Source organism: Parasteatoda tepidariorum, chromosome 3, assembly GCF_982258835.1.
Source record: "Parasteatoda tepidariorum strain Cologne lab strain chromosome 3, Ptep-v5.0, whole genome shotgun sequence".
NCBI lineage: Eukaryota > Metazoa > Arthropoda > Arachnida > Araneae > Theridiidae > Parasteatoda > Parasteatoda tepidariorum.
The window spans coordinates 11686148-11711720 of NC_141757.1; the positions used below are offsets into that span (position 1 = coordinate 11686148).

The window sequence follows — 25573 nt, forward strand, 5'->3', positions numbered from 1 at the left end:
TCCAGTAGATGCGTTGAAGTTTGCCCGACACAGTGTGGGTGGGTTGTTGTTGTAGTTCATTTACGTCGCACTAGAGCTGCACAATGGGCTATTGGCGACGGTCTGGGAAACAGCCCTGAGGATGATCCGAAGACATGCCATCACAATTTTGATCCTCTGGAGAGGGGATGGCATCCCCGTTTCAGTAGCCCAACGACCTGCACGCGAAGTCGAGCACTTTACGGTAGCACAGTTTAACGAGGACCAATACCGCACACCCTCGGTCCCTACGCAGACAGATCCAAGTGATCACCCACCCTCACACTGACAGCAGCCAGTGATACTTGACTTCGGTGATCTGCTGGGAACCGTGTCTTAACGATCAGTCCACTGCGGGACCAGTGTGGGTGGGAGGGGGACTGCCAGTAGTTTTTAAAGGCAGCGCTGACAACAACGACCCCGTGAGCCCAGGAGAACGCCTGGTGTTGTGGCGTAGTTGGGTGGCGTAGAGCAGATGAGGGGTGTTTCGAGTACCCCCTGCAAACGTGTGTGGGAACATTTGTGCCGGTGTTCCCCCACGGATTCATAGCTGTACCTTCATTTGTGCTTTATTCACGTTGCTTTACTTTATTCGATGCAACACAAAGTATACCCGTTTCGATAAGCCAATGTTTTGTTCAACACATTATGTATTTTACAACACACAAGCAGAGAAGGAAAAAAAAGAAATCTAACCTCGAACGTAGGCGAGCAGAAGAAGGAAGAGTGTCTTCTTCCAAACCATGTTAGAGAGGCTGGACGGACCTCGTTCCTCTGGGGACCGTCGCTACTCTCCTCGCCCTCCACCACATCCTCCTCCTCCCTGCAAAAAAAAGAACAAATACTTACAATTATTCGAATTCTTGTGTTTGTAACTATTTTTATCATGTTAGCATAAATCAGGGTGCGTAACCAAATCTTTCAACAAAAAATAAGGATCTTTTAAATATTTTTTAAGCACTATATACTTTAACAAAATGCAAAATAATTTTCAAAGACGTTACATGATCATGATAAAATAAGTAGTTTCTGACAAAGAACTATTTTTTTTTATTATATCAGCTATTATAAAAGCTACCAGTCTTTCGGATTTATTTCGGAGAAAATTGCTGAAAATCCTTATGGACAATGGATAATTTGCAATAAAATTTTGTACAATAGGCCTTTGATGTCCGCAAAGCTTATAAGACATCTTGAAACTAAACACCCACATCTGAAAGATAAGAGCATTAGTTATTTTGAAAGACATTAAAGAAGCACATCAAGTAGGTGACTTAAACAAACATGCGAAAACTGCTTTCAGGACTGATGACACTGGAAAACCACACAACATTGATGAAAATCTAATTAAACTACGTATGACAGAAATAGTTGTCTAAGCAAGAAGATGTGGCGAAGAAAGTTGCAGCAGTTCAACATTCCAACAACACTATATCTGATAGGTTTCATAAGATTTCAGAACGTATTGAAGATACATTAATAAGTAGGTTGGAGCCACGACAGCTCAGGGGATAGAGCGTTCGCCTTCCAGTTCGAATTCCGTCGATGGATGGTCGATACGAATTCCCATCTGGCTTGCACCGTTCACGGAAATATTCTCTGTGGTAGATGGGTTAGAGTCCCCTTGCCGTTAGGCTAACCGTGAGTGTTTCTAGTTGTCTTCCTTTCCATGTAACGCATATGCAGGTTAGTTCTATCAAAAAGTCCTCCGCGAAGGCAAATTTCTCCCAATACTTAATCCAGGTGTTCCCTTGTCTTCTGGATTGGGTTCAAAATTACAAGGCTACGTAGTTGAACATTAGTAGTCGTAAACCCAAAAATTGGGTCGGCTGTTCAACGACGGTTATGAAATAAAATTAGTAGGTTGCAAGATAGGACTTCATTTGCAGTACAACTTAATAAAAGTACAGACATCGTCGGCGTGTCAATCTACTTGTATTTGAAAGATAACCTTTTGGAGAATCGATCGAAGATGATTTATTTCTCTGAGCATCTCCGCAAACCTACAAGGCCATTTGAATTGATTGATGCTCTTATAGATTTCTACATCATTCCATCTTCTACATCAGTGATTCATGTTGAATTATTGCATAACGGATATTAATGTGACTCAGTTGGGCGATATATTCGATAAACTAAATGCGTTTTTCAGTTGCTTACAAAGGAAAAAACAGCATCACGTTCACGGTGAGAGACAAAATTCCATCACTAGAAAACAAATTGAGCTTCTGGCTTAAATGAATGCGAAACAAAAAATGAATTCTTTTCTCTATTAAATGTACCCCTCAAAGAAAATGAGTTGCAACAAGTAACCACAGATATACGGAATAATATAAATGAACCTTATTGAACTTCTTAAATACTTTGAAAAATATTTTCTAAAAGATTTCTGGGACATCGTCTGGGTAAAGAGTCCATTCGCTAATTGAACCGAACCATCAATGTTAAATTGTGACAAAGTTTGTGAACTTTATAGACATTATAAATTTACCCTCACTGAAACATAGGTTTAAATCAGAACAGTTGGATTGGACTAATGGATGAATATCCTGCAGTAGCTGAGAAATCTATCAAAACTCTGATCTCATTTCTCTCGACTTATTGTTGTGAAACTGGTTTATCAATTTAAGTGTACACCAAAAACAGATTCTGAAGTAGACTGAACTCTGCTTCAGGGCCCCTGCTACGCAGTTATGGTCACTAGCTCATCAACTGATGTGTGACGTCAAAGCCACAGAATTTCCACTAAACGCTAAAGGCCTGTTAATACGATCCAAGTTCTAGGACGAAGATTGATTGAAATAGATGGAAACTTGTTTTCCTTTGAGCTGGAATCGTGTAAACGATCATCCAAGTACTTGGTCCAAGTCCTTGGACGATAGTAGAGCATATTCCACTTTCCATCCAAGTTTGTCCTCCCTTAACCAATCAGTTTCTTAAATTTTTTTACGTCAACAAACAGGAATCAGATTGTGTGATTTTGTTGTCTGTTTTCATATATTTTAGTCCAAATAAATTAATCTCTTATAGTCTATTTGTTTTATTATGATTTTATTTGAATTTATTCAGTAATTTTAAATTCATGTTAGTACGGTTACGTATGATTTTATTGTGTTAAATATGAACAATGCGCAAGTTTTTCTTCCGACCAAACAGTGACATTCAAGAACTTAAATAGTGTCGACGAATCATCCAATTTCTTGCAGAGAGAAATTCCACGAATTTCTCGAATTCAAGAACTTAGACCGTGTAAACAGGCCTTTAAACGCGTTCCTCGGAAACGCTTTCAACACGAAAACTGCATTCCGGATCTTGCTCCTTTCCGAATAAATTTCTTCAAAATAGCATTCTGCGACAGGCAAAATACAAGTTGAAAAGTTTTTTTATTTATAAACTACGACGAAAATTATCACGAGTAAAACTTCTTTGTTTATCATTTTAACTCTAAATATTATACTCATTTTAAAAGCATAGACGACTAGTTTGTTCTTTAAACCAAATAGTATAGATAAAGAGTTATTGAAAAATCGATAAGAAAATCGTTTTAGTTTCTTCCATTTCTCGAAGTCTTTATATAAGATTTTAACAACGATAGTGTTCTAAAAATCAAAATTCACTTTTACTGATGCAGAAAGATCTCACTTCAGTACCTTTTTTGCATCAGTACAAAATTTCAGTGGATATATTATTAATTATATATTGTTCGCTTCGTTAAATTTTTGTTGTAGCAGTCGGAACCTTAGTCATCAAACCTTGTCATGTTTTATTTAACAATAAAAGTTCTCTTAAAACCACTTTATAATAATTAAAAATTACAAATGCCCTTGTTGCTTATGATTTTAAGTTGATACAGCTCTCAAAAGTATAAGCAAATGAAAACAGTATGAGCGTCGTCGACGGGGCAGTTGGGTACATGCCCTTCCCCCTCAATAATTAGAAATCTCTAAGAGTACCCCTCAATATTTCAAACAAGAAAATTTTTAAGAATCGACATCGATTGAAATTCATCAAAGTTAAAATTCGAAATCTCTAAAAGTACCAACTTCTCAATATTTCAGACAAGAAAATTTTTTTGAAACAAAAATTCATTTAGGTTAAAAATGGAAATAATCTTTTAATAAAAATGGGAAAGAAATATAAATAATCAAAATTTTTTCAAATATTTAGCAGACATAAGAATTTTTTTCTTTGCGAAATTAAGAGTGTGTATTTTAATTTCGTCCCCTTCAAAAATTGGATCCATGGGAAGCAGATTTATAATTAAATACAGTACAATTTTGTACGTCATGTAATATATTAATTTTATTTTCCCATTCTATGAGCTTAATTACAGATACTCATACAATTTTTGTGTGTGTCCGCATACCTAAAGCCCTGGATACGCAGCGACACGCCGCCATCTTGGTGACAGCAACTCTTGCGAGCAGGTCAAGAGCTCGAGATAGTTTTCGTTTACATTTATATTGAAAACCCTATATATATATTCGCACACATTATTATTATTAAATTCTTTTTTCTTATTATTAAATTCTTTCGAGAAATTCCTTTTTCTTCAATATGTCAGTTCAAAAGTAGGTTTGTGTACAATACGCAAATTAAAAAAGATATCACCTCAAATAACTTTTGTTCTAATAATCGGATCTTCACAAATTAATTAACGCTAACTGCTATTTTAGATATAGAAACAGAAAAAAAATTTGCTATCTTCGAACAAGCATACCGTTTTCTTTTCAACGGACTAGAATATTTCTTCATCAAAATATGAAGGAGGAAACCCGCAATTTTCAAATTAAGTTCTCAATAGTTTCTGCAGGAAACGCTTAACTCACAAAAAGTGCTTTCAATGAAATGAAATGAATGTAGGGTTTAATGACATATGGTCTAACTAAATAAAAACAAGCTGCACCAAGCAACACGCTTATACAAATTATAAAGTAAAGTACATAACTTATTTTTATAAAATACAATTAAACATTGACAAAATGGTACAAGAACAATCAAAGGTAATCAGCTCAAAGAGAAAATACAATAAAATGCTATGAAACAGGTAAAATGGTGCAAGAATAAGAATATACTTCTAAACGTGAATAAAGTTACGAATAGAATAAAACTTATATATTGCAAACTATGAAACGCCGGCATTCTATAGAATGTTTACGCATTGTATATAATGCTGGATGTTTTTAGGCAAGGTATGAAATATGAGAAGTATTACATAATTTCCCTAGGCATACAATACCTAGGCATTCTATAGAATGACAAATGCTTTTTAAGCAAAGTATGAAAAAAAAACGTCCTGATGAGGTTATTATGCAAAATATGTGCATTTCTCAAAAATAAAAAATTTTATTCTGAAAAAATAATGAGAGTGCCATTAAAAAAATTTATTCAAAATGCGTAAAGAAGAATGAAAGTTGTATGAAACATAATTTATGCCTTGCTTATTAAGGGAAACAAAATTGATGATATTAAGGGAAATTCATAAACATAATTTACATTAAGAAAGCCAAAACATAATTTATGCCTTTCTCATTAAGGGAAATCGTGATATTCTAAACGATGTATTTTATACTTTGCCGGTTCCTAGTATGCCTAGGAAATATGTGAAATATAAATTGCGGCTAGTTTTAGGCATTCGATACAATGCCCAGGCGTTCTATACAATGTCCAGGCATTCTATAGAATGCCAGATTTCAAACTTTGCCGGTAACATATATAATTTAAAATACCAATAGCAGCAAAAATGCGAAATGCTAGAATGATGGGTTATACCTAAACAAATCCTCCATAGATATAATGACCAAAAAAGGTAAGAAGACGTTGATTTAAACGCGTATAAACAATTAAAATAGGATGAATCGAAAATAAAACGCTGCAAGTGTTGCATTAAGAAGTAAGTTCCCCAAATAGCAAATGAAGATGCACCAGTCTAGTATAAACAGCCAATTAAATTCGGAGCCGGGTAGGCTTAACATCTACACTATCAGAGCGCAGCACAGGCAAAAGGTTCAAATCGAGTTTGGCAGAGTGCTATTTATAATTGATTTTGGAATCCCATTGCTGTTGCCATATTGATATTATAAACTGTCGAATATGTAATTTCATGTCTGAGAAAGTTACTGACAGAGTTAAGGAGGTAGTAGCAGATCGTGCGACTGTTGTGGCTAAATCATTGTCAGGAACATGACTTGGAACTTTGCAAAGCAAAATATCGAAAGCATTCTTATGGACATTAAATAACAAATGCTGTATAAAACACAAAATAGAATGAGTTTCACTGTCAAAACGTCCTAGTTGGCACAAAACGCTCATACAGTCTGAGTAAATGCAGCATTTCCGTGTCGAACCGGCTGATATAAGCCGCAATTACAATAGCTTCAACGGCTTTGTCAGATACATTCAATAAAGAACATGACGTGGTAGCACGTGTGGTCCACGTCACCAAATTTATACTTTTATAGTTGTCTGATATCAAGCACCTTATATACGGAGGTACATATAGAGAATATATATATATAATAAATATATAGCGAGAGGATGAACTAATAGTATGAATTGGAGAAAAAAAGGCGCGTGGTATCAGACAACTATAAAAGTATAAATTTGGCGGCAGGATGGACCACACGTGCTACCAAGCAATGTTCTTTATTGAATTTATCTGAAACAGCGAATATAAAATAATTAAATATTTAAATATGTGCAATAAACTATTTTTTTGTCCAAATAAAGCTATCAGTTAGAAATTATCACTGATGTTATTTTGAAAATGTGTGAAAAGCTGAGTCGCTTATAAAAAAAATTTAAAACAATGACTAACGCTTAACCGATCAGAAAATTCCATTTCGCTTTTCCCTCATCCCTATTCAATAAATGAATTAATATTTGAAAAAAACTGTATTAAGTGCAAGTGTCATCCACTGCAAGTTTTAAAAGAATGTATTTGAACTTGAGTAGCTGAATGAAAAGTATTTTATTACGATTGAAAATTTGAACAAGATATAGAGAGAGTGCGAACCAATAGAAGGAATTGAAAAGAGAAAATGATTTTTCGTAAATATGACGAATGACCAAGCAAGACTTGACGAATAATGAAAATGTTTGGGAAGTCCAGGTCCTCCCATCCCAGTGCCACTGGGCATGGGGACCTAACAATGATAACACAATATGACACGTCAAGTTATGTGTTAAGTTAAGAGGGTCAAAACATTTAAGGATGATGAAGCCAAAAAAAAAATAGCAATTTTAAAACACCTCATAAATGTCTGTAGCATCTGCCGCGGCATTGATTCCACAAGGTGCTGATAGGTAGTCTGATGTAACTGGTGTAACTGGTAACAAGCGCTCACCAACTGGTCCTGCAATTCCCTCACATTGCGAGGGGGTAGCGTGGCAGCACGAATTTGGTTTTCCAAGTAGGACCACAAATGCTCTATTGGATTAAGGTCAGGTGAATTTGGGGGCCAAGACATGACTTGAAAGTCACTGGAATGTTCCTCGAACCAATCCATGACGATTCGACCCTTATGACATGGTGCATTATCCTGTTGGTAAACACCATCCCCCGCAGGAAAAACTTTTGCCATGAATGGGTGAACCTAGTCTGCAACTATGTTCAAGTAGCTTACAGACGTCAGGGATTGTTCTATGAGGATTATGGATCCTAATGTGCCCTGTTCCTGGGCGAGAAACCATGAAAACTTGGGCGAGCCCATTGTTATAGATGGAGGGTGGTCATAATGTAATGGCTCTTCGGTGTATACATTAAAAAAATGTAAAATAATTTTCAAAGATTTTGCATGATCTTGATAAAATAATTAGTTTCTGATAAAGAACTATTTTCTTGGTTATAATAGCCACTATAAAAAGATCGAGAAATTTTTCTGTTCAATGACAGAGGGTAGAAAATGAGGCCTGAAATTAAGCATATCTTGCAAATATACCGCAGAGTTGTTCAAGAGAGTGCAAGAATCTCACCGAACCCTGCTCAATATACGCACATGCTGACCCGCAAATATTTCATTAAAATGTAAAATGATTGACGCTTTCATAAGCTACAGGCCGACGGTACGCCGAAATGTGTAGTAATAGAATGAATTGTGAAAACGCTGAATAGAACAATGTGAAAGCCACGCTTTTGCATAATACGTGGCGAAAATCGACATGGTAAAGAAAAAAAAATCTCATTTTTGAAAAGGGAAAACTAAGCACTTTTTAAAACATCCCATAAAAAAACACCTTTAACGGCGTTTAAAAAACGAATATTGAAAATAAGAACTTCTAAGCACTTTTTAAAAACGCTACGCACCATGCCTCTAAGGTCAAAACATTAGAGAAATTCGAACCAATGAAACACCCCCAGTAGTTTGAGCAGTTGAGTTAGGAAAGTTAATCTCGGACAGCGACAGCAGAATTAACGACATACGTTTCAGGCTTGGACACCAGAATAAGTATCTAATCTTTGTATCAAGGGTTTAGGCATCGAAATAGTTCTTGAGATATCGAATTTTAAAAACACGACTTTTTCAAAATTCGATTTCTCAGGAACTATTCGACTGATTTATCTCAAATTTATCATTTTGAAATTTAAAATTACATTCTTTAAAATGATGTAAAAAATGTATACCTTATAATTTAACATTTTTTGACCATTATTAAATTTTAAAAAAATTTACTGAAAATTATACTTTGCTTGGAAACATCTTTAAATAAGCGAGTTGACAAAAAATCTTCAATTTGCTTAAAATGTTATCGGGATACGGTGAAATATGCAAAAAAGTAAAATTAACATTAAGGGGTCCAAACTTTGGTCCTCTCTCTTGACAAACTATTAGGGCCATATTTTCCGTATTGCTATGACCCCCTACATTTTGGGAATCTGAAATCCAAATCCGTCGTTAAAAAATGTATTTTTATTCAGAGAAAGTACGTTTTTATGCCAGATTTTGTAACTTCAAATATTTTAAGTCACCCTCACAACTGTTTAATATTTAGTTCTAAAATGTGAAGATCCGATCATTAGATCAAAAATTATTCAGGATGGTCAGTTCTTTTATTTTGCGCACTAGTCATGCTTTCTTGTAACAAACTTGCTTCTTATTTATCTTGTTCTTTTTATTTGTTATATTTTTCTTGATGTTAATGAATTCACCCGATGGTTAACCTTTCAACGTCCTCAGTTGAATACACTGAAGTCCATGATTATCTAAAATAAAAGTTTTTAATTCCTTTTCCTCCCTTTTTACTATTTCTTCTGAAGTAGAATAGTTTGGCCAGCTTCCAAATCGATTAGTTGCTTTAGCATTATGCGCGCAAACATTGTTTAACAGTTCATTTTAAAATGTTTTCATCCATAACAATTTGAATGCTTCATAAATTGATTTATAAAATCAAATTTAGATATAGTGATCAGGAAGCCAACTTGCTTTGTGTTTATGATTTTATACGACTGTCTCAAATTCTACTAATCACCTTTTAATGTTTTGAGGAATAATTTCATAATGGTATTTACAATCTTGGATGAACATGAGTTTGTATTTTGTTCTGTCTGTGCAACTGTGATTCCGCGAAGTTTCTATAATGTATTTTTGAACAGTTGCAATACCTACTTCATAGGACGTTATAACGCAGAAGAAATTTTTTATCGCTAATTCCCCTTCACTTCCCTATATAATTTAAAATATTAAAAAGTGAGTTCGGACAAACCTAAACAGGGTACGTAACCAAATCCTTCAACAAAAATTAAGCACTATTTAAGTACTTTTTAAGCACTATGTACATTAACAAAACGCACAAAATTTTTAAAAAATTTTACATGATCATGTTAAATAATTAGTTTCTGAAAAAGAACTCTTTTTTTTATTATACCAGCCACCAGATCGAGAGATTTTTCAGTTCGAAAAATGAGGGTGGAAAATGAAGCTAGAAATTGAGAATATTTAGCAAAATGCAGCGGGGTAAGAGTGCAAGAATAACTCCCATCGGATTCAGCTCAGTATACGCACATGCGGACCCACAAATATTTCATCAAGCATGTAAAATGATTGGGGCTTTCTACGGAACGATGGTACGCTACGGAACGATGGTACGCCGAAATGCATTGTGTTTGAATGAATTGCGAAAACGTTTAATAGAACAATGTGAAAAGCACGCCTTTGCGTAATACGTGGCGAAAATCGACATGGTAAAGAAAAAAAAAATCTCAATTTCGAAAAGGGAAAATTAAGCGCTTTTTAAAAACACCCAATAAAAAAAGCACCTTTAAGGGCTTTTAAAAAAAAAGAAAAACGAAAATAAGCACTTGTTGAAAACGCTACGCACCCTGCTAGAGTAATCCATGAAGTTTCAAAAACTAAAAATGAAAACAAATTATGAGAGGATAATTTAGGATAACGCAATAGAGAAGCAAAATACTGCACTAATTAATTGGCATATTTGAGGCCACCCCCTCGAACCTTTAAGATTGAGTTCTAGAACGTGATCATTAGATCAAATGTTATTCAAGGCGGTCCGTATTTTATTTTGCGCATGGTACATCCAAACTCGGAAAAGGATTTTATCCCTTTTTTGGAGATACATACAATCCTAAATAGAAAAGAAACCCTCCTAGAAAGTTAAAAATTGTTGCTGAATTTTTTATTTTGAGCATAGCTCCAAAATATGCACGTTAGAAAATAGTTATAGTTTGAAATAAACGTTCTCAAAAATTAATTTTAGTTCAAGAAGCTTTATATACGCTTGAAATAAGAAACCGTCATATGAATAAGAAAATGAAATGTTATTTTTCAGTAAAATGTCATTTTCCTCTCATACATAAATTAAGCATTATCATATCTAATAATCTCTCTATAGCTCTATACTTTCACGTAACCTGCGTAAATCAATGAGATGAATCAAAACAAAATATTGTACGAGTTGTTTGTTTATATGAAAAATTTTATTTTGAATTCTGACCAACTAATGCAGGGTGCGTAACCAAATCTCTCATCAAAAAATAAACACCTTTAAAGTACTTTTTAAGCATTCAAAACAAATTTTTAAGTACTATATACGTTAACAAAATACAAAGAATGTCACATGAGTAATACAGGGTGCGTTGTCAAATCTTTCAACAAAAAATAAGCACCTTCTAAGCACTCAAAAAATATTTTTAAGCACTATATACATTAACAAAATGCAAAGAATTTACATGAAATAATTTACAAAGAATTTACATGATCATGATAAAATAACTAGTTACTGATAAAGAACTCGTTTCTTGATTATATTATCCACCATAAAAATAACGAGAGATATTTCAGTTCAATTTCAGAGGGTGGAAAATGAAGCCCGAAATTGAGAATATTTTGCAAAATGCAGCAGAGTTGCACATGAGAGTGCAAGAATCTCACCGAATCCAGCTCAGTAGACGCACATGCGGATTCCCAAGTATTTCATCAAATATGTAACATGATTGGCGCTTTCATACGCTATGGACCGACTGTACGCCGAAATAGATTGTGGTTGAATGAATTGTGAAAACATTGAATAGAATAATGTGAAAATCACGTTTTTTCATAATACGCAGCGAAAATCGAGATGGTAAAGAAGAAAAAAACTCATTTTCGAAAAGGGAAAATTAAGCACTTTTTAAAAACACTCCATGAAAAAACCTTTAAGCACTTTTTAAAAACGCTACGCTACTTGTCAGGATGCGTAGCCAGATTTTTCAAAAAAAACTAAGCACCTTTTAAGTACTTTTAAAGCACTCAAAAAATATTTTTAATCACTTTACAAAACACTTTACAAAACAAAAATCATAATAAGGATCTGTGCAGTAATAAAAATCATTTTTTTTCCATCGTTTAAAGTTTTTAATTTATAAACAAAAAAAAACGATAAAATTCAAAAGCATTTTCAAAAAATTTATATAATCATGATAAAATAACCAGTTTCTGATAAATATTGGAGATGTAATTGTGAGAATCATGCTTTTTTTTATAATTTAGAACGACAATCGACACGGCAATGAAAAAATCTCTTTTTAAAAGATAGAAAATTAAGCAAGTTTAACAAACCCAGAATAAAAAAAGAAGCACCTTTAAGGGCTTTTAAAAAACGTAAATCAAAAATAAGCACCTTTTTTAAAAACGCTACGCCCCCCTGTCGCTGCCTCTCAGCAATCCTTTTTCAAATCATTTAGCGATCTGAGCACCTAACTTAATACCTAATTAACTGAGCACCTAAGTAATATGAAAAATTCAAAATAAAACTACAACTACATACATGTGTTTAGATACCGAAAATGGAAATTCAAATAAAAAGAAGCGTTAGATTTTTTTCTTTTTATTTATTCTTTTACTTTTTGCCCTGTTACATGCCTAAACTTATAAAACATAACTTATAAAGGAAAAAAAATTAGAAACTACACAAGTTTAAAAATTAAAATTAAAAGCCAAAAGGGATACTCATATTGAAACATTTTAAAAATTCTCTAACTTATTCTCTTCATTTTTCCCTGGGGTAACGTGAGTTTAAATTATTAAATTCAAGCTGGAAATAAATTTTAAATAACGTATACATGTTTTAAAATTCAAACAGCAAAGATTTAAATTGAAAGGTAATTCTAAGCGATTATTGAAATGAAAACTGAATTATTGAAAGGAAAATATAATCTAACGTCATACGCACGCACATTTCAAAAAATGATTAAAAGTAATAAAAAAAGCAATAAAGTAGGAATTTAAAAAAAAGCATTAAGAATTTACTCAAAAATCCAAAAGGATAAGGAATAGTTAGTGCTACGTAGATTAAAGAGAAAAACAACATTGAAAAAAAAAAAAAAGCCCTAACTGCTGCCTCCGTAATGTCATAGCATAACGTGATTATTACTTTTTTTTAACGTCTCGAATTTGTTTCCGTAAAATTTAGTTTGTATTAAGTTGAAACGATGTAATCGAAACAATACTGAATATTATTAAAAAGTTAATCACCTTATTTTTATTGTTAAAGAGAAAGGATATAGTTCGTTCGGTGCACTACAAAAAAAAGAAGTTTTGTTGGGGGGGGGGGGGGGGGGTTGGAACTGTGTTTGGGGTTGGAACAGATTACATAAGGTACGAGTATATTATTTTAAAATTTGTTTTAGGTAATTTTCTCAACTATATGAATAAAATTTTATATATATATTTATAATTTTATATATTATAAATAACCATTAGGTACAGAGAATGAAAGAACATCCATGCCTTGCCCGGGATTCGAACCAAGAACCTTTCTGATGCAAGGTCAGTGCCTTGGCTCCTGCACAGGGCGGTCGGCATATTTATAGAAATTATAATTATTATTCTGTTTTTATGGATATCTCTATTTATAGATATCAGAATAGAACTTACATCTAACGTGCAATCAGTTAAAACCCATCATATTATATTTATAACGATTATATTGATCATATTTTTTCCCTGGGGAAATGAATCAGCTGGAAATAATGAATAATGAAAAGTGTAACTAATAGTAAATTTCTATGATTTAATATTTAATTTTCAACTTTAAGCTAATTTTCAGAAAATGTACTTGAAATCAAGGGATATTACCTCTAAATAAAATATGTTCACAATAGTTTTCTAGTTCTGTTTTTAAGATTTCAAATGTTCCATAATTCAAAAATATTTCAAGATTTTTAAGAATTATTGTCATTTTTATAGCTTTCATTCAGTGATTTACAAATAATAACACTCAAGTTTCATTAAATAGTTCAGATGAGAATATAAAGTTCATAAAGTAAAATAAAAATCGTGCAATTTTTTTCAATATAAAATAAATCTTAAATAGGTCAATCATAAATAAATCATGAAAAATGATTCAATGAATCAATAATAAAAAATGATTTTAACATTTCATCATATTAACGTTTGGTGATTTCTTCTTCATTTCCGTCTTCCTCACAATTTATTGAAGTATATATATATATATATATATATATATATATATATATATATATATATATATATATATATATATATATATATATATATATATATATATATATATATATATATATATCTTACACGGCGACAAAAAAAAAGCCTCATAACAACTCCCCGAATGGCAACGCTAGAAAATCGACCAATGATTGCCGCTAAAAATGTCACATGCCAAATCTAGCAGAGATGGCTCAACATATAGCGCTTTTAAAAACGGAAAATGAAATAACCAGAGAGAGTATAAGCTAGGCAGAAGTGAGTAGTCTTTGTCGATAGATCTCTATTTTAGTATTTTGTCGAAAGAGCTTTTTTCACGAATTCATATATTACGAATTTATTTGACGATTTTTGATTTATATTACGAATTTATTTGTCTTACTAGAATTTATTTGTTTATGCAGGTTTTTCCATTGCAGTTCACTCATTTCAATTTTTAATAGACTTAATTATAGTCAAAATTTTAACCTTTTTAAAGAGATATCAGTTTTAGAAATTTTATCTTAAGATTTTATATTATAGCACATTTCTAATAGGTTTAACGAATTACATGTCATTTATTTGATCTCAAATTTATTTTAATGACTTAGTATTTACTAAAAAGATGTAATTTTTTTTAAAAAAAAGTTGTTATGTGGATTTGAATGATTGTTTTGAATTCTTAGAATTTTGTGCATTTGCAATGTACCTAAGTTAGTAGCGAGAGAAGCGAGCTTTGTTTGCGAAGGAAGCCATATAAGATTGCGTAGCAATTTTCGGGGGCTGGCGAGCGTTAGCGAGCAGGGGGCGCAGCCCACTAGTTGTTTTTATTTTCCTCATAGCCCAAAACATCTGATTCAGTTACTGTTTCTGTGGTTGCAGCTTCAAAAGCTGGATTGAAGCCTGAAATTGAGAATCTCTTGCAAAATGTAGCCGAGTTGCACATGGCAGTGCAAGAATAATTCCCACTAAATCCAGCTCAGTACATGCACATGTGAAGCCACAAGCATTTCATCATCATCAAAATGATTGGCGCTTTCATACGCTATGGAATGAAATGCATTGTGTGTGAATGATTTATGAAAATGCTGAATAGAATTATGTGAATACCACACTTTTACATAATACGTAGTGAAAATCGACATGGTAAAGGAAAAAAAATCTAATTTTCTAAAAGGGAAAATTAAGCACTTTTTAAAAACGCCCAATAAAAAAAGCAGCCTAAAGGACTTTTAAAAAACAAAAATCGAAATTAGGCACCTTTAAGCACTTTTTAAAAACGCTACGCACCCTGCTTGTATATAAATTTTTGTTAATAAAACATTTAGAATTATATTATGGAATTATATATTTATATTATATTACTCTGTAGAAATAATTTTCTTTTTTAAAAAAAATTCTATTTCCTATGCTATGAATAATTTTGCACAATATTTGTGAACAATATTAATGAAAATACATTAAAAATAAGTGAAATTTTGAAGACATCATAAGTGCAAAATAATAATGACGGCAAAAATATTTTTTTTCTGTCCGTCCGTTTGTTGGATATTTTAATACGTTTAAAAAAAAAAATTACAGGCCATAACATATATCAAATTCAGTTTTAAAAAAAACAATCAAAATTTCCCAAAATGTTAAATTTTGGCTTGAATCATTATTAAAACTTCCCAACGGAAAAATGCCTATATTGTTTTGATGTTACTATATTATTTTCCAATTGTTATATTGAAGTTTATACTAATAGTTATTGAAAAATTAAAATCATAATTCGGCCAAATATTTTTGAACATGAAAATGCTGTCGATTTTTTTATTTTTTATGTTCATAAATATTTATACACACAATAATAAATAAATAAGTAATAATGTGATATTTCTTTGCAATTGGTTATAATACATAATAGGCATTATTTGTTTTTCACATATCAAATCAACCTGAAAAATTTTATTTATGTTTATAAATATGTATTTTATTATAAATACGGAATTTTTGTGGTTTCAGAAAATATTTTTCGTAGAAGCAGCAAAAGTAATGTATTAGTATTTAAATATATTATATTTATAAGAATTTTGTCCAACACTAAATACAAATAACTTAAACAAAATACATAGAAGGTCATATAGACGAATGCTTCATTTTTCGTTCGAATAAAAAATTTTAAAAATTCTATTTGTTCAAAAAAAATTTTTTTTTCCACTACCACTGAAAAAAAATAAGAAATGGAAAGCCAATATATTATAGAATTATCTTTTACAAGTCACATTAAAATATTTAGAGCATTTTTAGAAGCATTTAGTACTGTGTCATATACCTATGACTTAAACAACATACTGAATTTAATTATTTTTATCTTGGACCACGTGACTGAGGAAGTTTCACCCAATAAGCTAGCTAGGCATATTGGCTACACTTTTTTCTGGGGAGAATATTATTTAAGGTTGTAAAAATAATATGCAAAATATCATCTATAAATAGAGATTATATCAAACGCGTAATAAATTAAAACCTTTCCCACAAAAAGTTAAAAATATTGAGAAAACAAGGAAAAAGATATAAAATTTCTCAAGGGAAAAGAAAAAAGTATTAAGAATGTTTTTAAAAAATACTTAAAAATTTAAAAATTTTAGAATTAAAAAAAAATTGGAAAATATAAAATTAGGAAAAGATATAATACCGTCATCAGCTCACACGATTATATCAGGAAAAATAGTGCTTTCTAATATTGTTATTAATATAAACAAAGCAAAATATATCAATACAATAGTGTTGTAAGAAGCACCAAAAAATTGAAGCGAAAATAAAACCCATTAAGCAAAAACGCAAGATAAAAATAAAAAATACAAAACAAAACAATCAAACAAAAATAAATAATAAAAATTCGAGAAAATATAAAATAAAACTCAAAATGTAATATATAATACAGACAATATATATAATAAAAGGCATTATTCAAAAAACTTGTCCAGATTACAAAATATGAAAATATAAGTGTAAATAGAGGATGAAGAGAATCAACTAACGGTGCGTTCTTGCTGAAGTACAGAAGCACGTTTGATTTGGTAGTTACCTTGAATTGGCCCGAATCAGGATGTGCGCAAGGTATTTTAATTATAACATCCAATTAACTTAACGATTTTATATAGAATTTAATTACATTAGTTGGATATCCCTCGTTTTTTATTAAATTTTGGAAGAGTTCGCCTACTTGGCTTTTCGATAAATAAACATTGCTACAAATTCTTTTAATTCTATTGTAATTAAAAATTTGATTAAAAATGGTTTTTAAATAAATGTTTCTAGAAACATCAGAATTTCATGTAATTAGTTTATTTATATTAAATTTAAAATAATTTCTTCTATCGTATAAATCAAAAATGCGGATTATTTTCTTCTTTCTTAATACTTAAACACAAAAAATTAAAATTGACATTATTGTCAGACTGGGTAAATATTATTTAACAAAATTGCATAATTTTGAAAATTAAACACAATTATATCATCAATAAATCTAAAAATAAAAATTTAAATTAAGAGTATAATTCTTTTCATAATAGTGTAAAAATAAGTTAGCTAAGAGAGATAAAGAATTAGTTGTGGTATTCTATCAATTTGAACAAAAATATGTTTGCCATTGTAAAGATAATTATTAAAAAGACAATTATTAATTAGTATTTCCCAACAATCAAAATCGCAATTAAGGATATTTTTATAATCATAGTAATAACTCAAAAGAACATCTTTCAGTTTAGAAAGGGGAATGCTATTAAAGATATCTTGGAAAAATAAGAGATCTTTAGATTTAATAATGATTTAATTATCTTTAATTTTTAAAATTATGCAATTTTGTTAAATAATATTTAACCGGAGGAATTAATCTTGCTTCGACGATAATATTAATTTTATTTAATTTTTATGGATTTAAGCATTAAAAAAGAAAAAAATATCTGCATTGTTGATTTATACGATAAAAAACATGATTTTAAATTTAATATGAATAAACTAATTACATGGAATTCTAAAACTCATAAAAATATTTATTTAATTATTATTTTTAATCAAATGCATAGTAATCTTGTAGTAATGTTTATGCAAAGAAAAAACAAATAGACAAACTCTCCCAAAATTTAATAAAAAATAATATATAGATATCCAACTAATGTAATTAAATTCTATATAAAATCGTTGAGTTGATTGACTTGATTGTATGCTATAATTAAAAATTTCTTTGTTAACTAAATTTATATTTTTAGTAGTGCCTAATTAGTGTGCAAATCCAATTAGGGAAATCCATGGCTAAAAATCTAGTATTTAATAAAGAATTTTTTTAAATATTTTCTTTAAATAATTTTTTTTCTTTAAATGTTAATAATAACTCGCTTTAAATATTAAATTTTGAGTTTTCTGATTTTTATTATCTATTTTTGCTTCATTGTTTTGTTTTGCATTTCTTATTTTTATTTTGCAATTTTCGTTTATGAATTCTATTTTCGTTTCAATGCTCACATTATTGTATTGATATGTTTTGCTTTGGCTATATTAATACAAAATTAGAAAGCACTATTTTTTTCGGATATAATCGTGTGAGTTGATGACAAGATTATATCCTTTCCTAATTTTATTTCAAAATTTATTTTATTTATTTTTTGAATGCTAAAATTTAATAATGATTTAATTATTAAATATGTAATGATTTAGTTATATAATGATTTAATATAATGATTTAATTATTACATTAATAATGATTTAAAATTGTTTAAATTTGTAAATATTTTTTAAAAACATTTCTTAATAGTTTTTTTTTCTTCTCTTTTGGGAAATCTTGATATTTTTCCCCTTGTTTTCTCGATATTTTTAACTTATTTAATGAGTTCAATGTACTTGCAGCTTATGCTTAGTAAATAAAACTTATTTTTATTTTACTTCGTTAATTTCTCTATCTCTCTCTCTTTATTTATATATATATATATATATATATATATATATATATATATATATATATATATATATATATATATATATATATATATATATACACACACACATTAGGAGAAAGGGATAAACAGTTACAGTTTTTATTATAAGACCCTTTTAGATTAAAAAAAAATTAAAAATAAACGATTGGTTTTTACAACTTCTTTTTAAAAGCGTATGCTAATGTACATTTTCTCAGTAGCAAATTTTGTAAACCCCTAGAAATTGCATAATTCCCTAACGTGCTTCAAATAAAAAACTTCAATTAGGCAACTTTCAGAAAAAGTAGCAAAGATAAACTTCAGTTAGCTTTCTTAACGGACAGATTTTAAGGAAGAAAATGTTATAAAAAATAAAAACGAATAATCTGGACGAACGATTATAAATAGCAACAAAGATGCAGTTAAGAGAAAGCCTGGGGACAGATTTTGGGTAAAATGTGCCTATAAATTCTAACAACTGATCAAAAATTTAACATGTCTCTTCTTTCCGACACGTCTACATTGACTGATTGGGAGCAATAACCCAAAATCACAGCGTTTAAAGATAAAAGGGAGAACTTTTAACAGTACTCAATAATTAACAAATTTTTATTTCAAAGTTTTTAGCCGATGTAAAATGAAATAAAAAATCCTTTAAACTTAACAAAATGATACAATTTTTAAGCAATCTTTTGCGCTATCTATAAAGTTTTCAAGACATAGAAAATATTTTAACCAATTAAGATAAATAAAATGCAAAAAGTATATTACATTAATAATTACAAACTTTAAATCGCCGCGATTTATACCGTTCGTGTTTAACATAAATGGACTTCATTAAGAACTTTTTACCATATTTAAATCCTGCTTTTTTTTAAAATTATGTTTACATTATTCTTAAATTCATAATTTTGATTACAATAATAAATATTTAATTCGTTTTTAATAGTAATAATATTATCTCAAATTATTTAAAAATAAAAAGCTACCGATTTTTTTTTCCTTTTAATTTAAAAAAAATGAAAAGTTTCAAGCTGATGACTACAAATGGGATTCACTTCACTCTTTAATAATGAATAATACTTTTCAGACTTAAACTAACAATGAGCTGAGTTAAAAAAAAAAAAAAAAAAAAAAAACTTTACTTATAGACACTTTCTTAACACTAGATTGCCTAAGAAAGTCATTTTGACTGCGTTTAATTTCAATCGAAAAACAATGGTGTATATAATGACACAATTTCTCAGAATTTTGCGCAACATATAATTTTTTTATTGTTAATATTTACTACTAACTTGTTATGTAACTGCAAATAATATAAAAAAATATTAAAAATTAATTTTAAACAAATTTCTTTACACAGTATTTATTCTTTTACAATCCAGTTATTTTGACTGCTTTTAGGCAATATAGGTATATAGTTTCAGTCTTTCTAGTGTTAATTTAGGAGTTTTAGGTTAAAAAGAAAAGGAAAATAATTTTTTTTTAAAAGGGAAAAATCCAAAACAGATGCAGTTATTTATTATGTTTTAAATTACTTTTATTAACTGTTTATCGTTTCAGAGGCTGCGAAAGTGAACAACCAAGAACAAAAATCAATACATTATACATTAAAATTCTCTTAGTCGGTTTATTCAAATTAAAAGCACGAAAAAAGGAATGTTAGCGCTTTCAAAGTGCAAAGGTTCAAACGTGAGAAATATTTTTATTTTTATATATAAATTGTTTATCGGATATCAAATCAAATTTTTATGAAACAATGACGTTTGACTGTTAAAAAGATTTTTCTTTAAGTATTTGAACTAAAGTTTGCTTAAAAAGGTTAAATTGCAATAAAATATTTATAAATATATTAAGAAAGATTAAAAGTCATAAATTTAGTGACGGACTACACAAATTTTAAATGCTTTATTATTAACGTTTCATTATTGATCATGGCTTTGCAAGTTAAACCTACAGGTGAAAATTAAATAAATAAAATCAATATAATCATGCATGAAATCAATTAAGTTTTTATTTATTTATGTCCAAGCTTTTAATATTCTAAAAAGAAATGAAAAAAAAAATCCTAAGATATGATTCTAATGCTTACACACATTTTAAATTTTACGAACGGTAAAAAAGTCAGTGGAACTTGCCTTTAAAGCAATAATTTTCCTTTATCAATGTATATTATATTAATTAAAATTTACTGCATATTTTAATCTACAGTACAATAAGCAAGTTGAGAAGATTTACTATTATTATCATTTATTCATTCAGGGGAGGGAAAATGTCGTCAAGAAAATGGAGCTTTAAGTTTTACTATGTTAAACTCAATGTTGTATTCAAAAATGTTTCAAATCAATTTTCAACAATTATAGTTCAATAGATATAAGTATCAGTGCAACAAAGAATCCTATTTTTTTATGCTCTCTCATATAATTTGATTAAATGCGGCGTTACTTTTTAAAGGATTTGATATACCATGTCGTTTCCTAATAATTAAGAACATAAAGCCATAGCTTCAACCAGATGTGGCTAATTTCTTTAATTATCCATTGCATTCAATTCAACGATAAAGCTAGTTATATATTAAGTAATAAAGCAACTTCTTCAACACATTCATTAAAGAAAATTCAAGAATATATAAGAGAATATCAAGAATACCAGAATATTTACTATCCATCACATAAATTATGATAGTTTTCATTAGATGTTTCAGTTACACATATACTTAACATTTTATAAATCCATACCAAACATGGAATTTTACATAAAAAAACATTTAATATCAGTGATCAATGTTTACATCCAAATTAATGGAAATGGCAAAAATCTGTGTAGCAATCAATAACAAGAAGATTAATTAAAAATGAAGGCAATTATTTTGAAAATCTGAAGTGATAAGGGTTAAAAAATGTGTTTTCATGAGCAGAATATTGGGTAATTCCTTTTTTATTTTTTAAAAAGGAACTAAATTGGGATCACAAAAGGATAGGGGTAAGGGGATGAAAAAGGTAAAAAAAAAAAATCTTACCTCGATGAGTATGCCAGATGTACGAAACTAAAATAAAAAATAAAATCACACAAAATCCGAAATGTTATGAATTCATTAGAAGATAGCCGGTTCGACACTTTTTAATAAAATTTCGAGGCAAGGGGGGCGGCGGGAGTTTTCTTAATGAATCCAATGGGTGAGATTTTTTGACACATATATTTTTTCGAAAATGAATGAATTTGTTGCTTTTAAAATAATGGTTTATTGCAAAAAGAACTGAATTGTTTCTTCTTTCTATATTTTTTAATTGTAAGCCCCCCAATATTCGAACCGGCAAAAACTCGGTCTGCACGTTCCCGGCTGCGAGGAGGTCGGTTCCTGGCGTTTTGCCAAAGGATCTTCCCATTCTCCGAAAAGGAGAGGAATGCAGGGTTCTTTCCCTCTACTAGTCTTTTTCTTTTAAAATGAGGGAAAGAAATCAAATAAGATATCGTTTTAATCCAAAAAAAAAACTGAGTAAACAGCACAAATTCACGTAAAATTCAAATAAGGCATGACAAAACTTACGCGACCCTATGAAGCTAAAATAAAACTCATTTCAGAAATGGAAAATGTGTTCTTTTTTATTATTCTATTTAGTGATTTCTTTAATGTGGTTTTTGACTTATTACCCCGTAAATTAAATTTAAAAGGAGAGAAATAGCTACAATTTTATGTATATATAAGTGCGTAGCCAGATTTTTCAACAAAAACAAAAAATTAGCACCTTTTCAGTACTTTTTAAGCACTCAAAAAATACTTTTAATCACTTTCCAAAAAAAAAATTTTTTTTAATTTGGATTTGTGCAGTAATAAAATTTATTTTTTCTATCATTTAAAAGTCCTTAATTTAAGAACAAATCAATAAAATTCACAAAACATTACATAATCATGATAAAATAACTAGCTTCTGATATATATTGCAGAGAAAATTGTGAAAATCATGCATTTTTTGTAATTTAGAACGACAATCGATACGGCAAAGGAAAAAAAAATCGCTTTTTAAAAGATAGAGAATTAAGCACTTTTTAAAAACACTAAGCACCTATATATATATATATATATATATATATATATATATATATTACAAATAAATGTTTAAGTAGTAACAAAAATTCAAATTTTTATGAATAATGAAAAATAAGTTTGTATGTAATAACTGACAGATAGAATTATATTTCCTGATAACGTATCTTCTGAAAAAATAATTATTACAATACCTTTGTACTTTGCTCCAAATTTGTATTTTTAAAACAGCAGCAAATTGTTTAAAAAAAAAAATAGAAACTTATAAAATTTAATTTCAGCTCCGTACAACAACTAAATTACTATAACGCACAGGACATAAAAATTTAAAGGAAAAAGGTTAAAAAGAGCCCAAATATAGCATATAAAAAATATCTTTCTATAAAGTAGTGAAACCAACTTCATCTACTGATGTTTTTAAATATGCAAGCATATTGACTTAGAATTTATTATTAAGAAATTTATTGTTCTTGGAAAAAAAAAAATTTATAAATTTTTTTTTTGTTTTGTTTCTCAGTAAAATCTTTAAGAGAAAAACATGAGCATATTTTTAAAGCAAGGTCCTGGCAATAAGTATTCACTGAGATTAATAATTATTTTCAGAGTTGTAAAAATTTAATGAATTTATGATGAGCATCTATCGATAAGTCTAAAGAGTTACCCCCATTATATCCATATTAAAAGAGCTTTTTTTATTATTATTATTCACAATTTCAAAGGGAAATTCGAAGTTTCAAAATTGTTAATACACTTTAAAGAATCCCCGTCGAACTTTTCATCAATTTTTTAGTTTATTTCAATTCAAAATTTGCATGTGCTATAATTTGCAAAACAAAATTATACGCTGGATTCATTTCTGAGTGTTGGGGAGGGTGGATGGCTCAAGGGATTTAGCGTTCGCCTTTCAATGACGCGAAACGGTTTCGAATCCAGCGATGGCTGGTCGATACGAATTCCGCATCCGGCTTGCACCGACCACAGTGCTGACGTGAAATATCCTCAGTGGTAGACGGATCATGGGTTAGAGTCCCCTTGTCTTCAGGCTAACCGTGGGAGGTTCTCGTGGTCTTCCTCTCCATGCAACGCAAATGCGGGTTATTTCCATCAAAAATCTCCCAATACTTGGTCCAGGAGTTCGTTTATTTTCTGGATTGGGTTCAAAATTACAAGGCTACGGAGTTGAACGTTAGTAGTCGTAAACCCAAAAATTAGGTCGGCTGTTCAACGACGGTAATATTATATTATATTATTTATCTTCATAAGTATATATTCGACATAACCTATGAACTTTTGATACGTTTTGCGCAAAATTCATCTGATATAATTAACTTATTTTTAAATAAATAAAGAAACGAATATTTAAAAAAATGCTATAATCCGTTCACAAGGGGAGAAAATACAAAAATCAAATTTTGAATCAGTTCCAAAATAATATATTTTAAAAAGAGTAAATTATCTTAATTAGATCTAACCAATGATCTCGGGGTGCGTAGCCAAATATTTCAACAAAAAATAAGCACCTTTTAAGTATTTTTTTAAGAATTAGAGAATATTTTTAAGCACTTTGTACATCAACAAAATGCAAAATAATTTTCAAAAAATTTGCATGATCATGATAAAATAACTAGTCTCTGACAAAGAGCTCCTTTTTTTTTTTTTTAATTATATTAGCCACCATATCGAGAGATTCTTCGGTTCGATTTCAGAGGGTAGAAAATGAAGCCTGAAATGGAGAATATCTTGCAAAATGCTGCAGAGTTGCACATGAGAGTGTAAAAAAAAATCCAGCTCAGTATCCGCACATGCGGACCCGTAAGTATTTCATCAAACAACTAGAGAAAAAAATGATTTCATGTAAAATGTTTGGCGCTTTCATATACTACGGACCGATGGTACGCCACCATGCATTGTGCTGGAATGATTGGTGAAAACGTTGAATAGAACAATGTGAAATAATACGCTTTTGCATAATACGCGGTGAAAATCTTATTTTTGAAAAGGGAAAATTAAGCACTATTTTAAAAACACCGAATAAAAAAAAACACCTGAAAGAGCTTTTAAAAAGCGAATATAAGCACCCTTAAGTACTTTTTGAAAACGCTACGCACCACGGAATCTTTTCTTTTTCCACCTCCGTGCAGTCTAGAAAAAACACAAATTCCGTTAAAAATACAGTTGCTTGGAAACTGAGGAACATACAAGGAACAATTTATAGTAAATGTAGACCAAATTTACGAACTGACGTCACAAATAAAATTTTTATCACATTCCTCTGCATTTCGTCAGGCTTCATACAGTTGACTTCACAGTTTCAGTTGAGCAAGATCATTCTGCATCGTTTACAGTTGAGACACTGTATCCAATCTTCCAACGGTTTCACTTGGAGTAACGTCATGTCCGACTGAAAAAGTCCTACTTAGCACGAAGGAGAGGACATAACTTAATTAAACGTAACATAATTTAAAACTCACAAATGTACACGCAATTTAAAACTCACTTTAATAATTGAAGACAGCAACTAAAAAAAAAAAAAAGGCGCGAACGAATGTTGAATTCACCAAATACAAACTGCAGAATTAAATTGAAGGAGTAATTTTTACTCTGTCAATATAATTAAT

General features: G+C 30.0%; 1 protein-coding gene across 12 annotated transcripts in view; it reads right to left on the reverse strand.

The window, feature by feature from the left end:
• LOC107446001 (cell adhesion molecule Dscam1) overlaps positions 1-25573 on the reverse strand; it is a 139629-nt gene that overhangs the window by 99601 nt on the left and 14455 nt on the right. For 7 of the 12 annotated variants that reach the window (XM_087158799.1, XM_087158791.1, XM_087158794.1 and 4 more), the window contains exon 3: positions 715-841. Coding sequence is in view for 10 of the 12 variants with exons in the window: in XM_087158791.1 (XP_087014917.1) it covers positions 715-763 (49 nt within the window). In the remaining 2 variants the exon portion in view is untranslated. Of the gene's footprint in view, positions 1-714; positions 842-21929; positions 22271-25573 lie in introns of those variants that run through there. The other 5 variants (XM_087158792.1, XM_087158796.1, XM_087158795.1 and 2 more) reach the window with 2 other exon arrangements.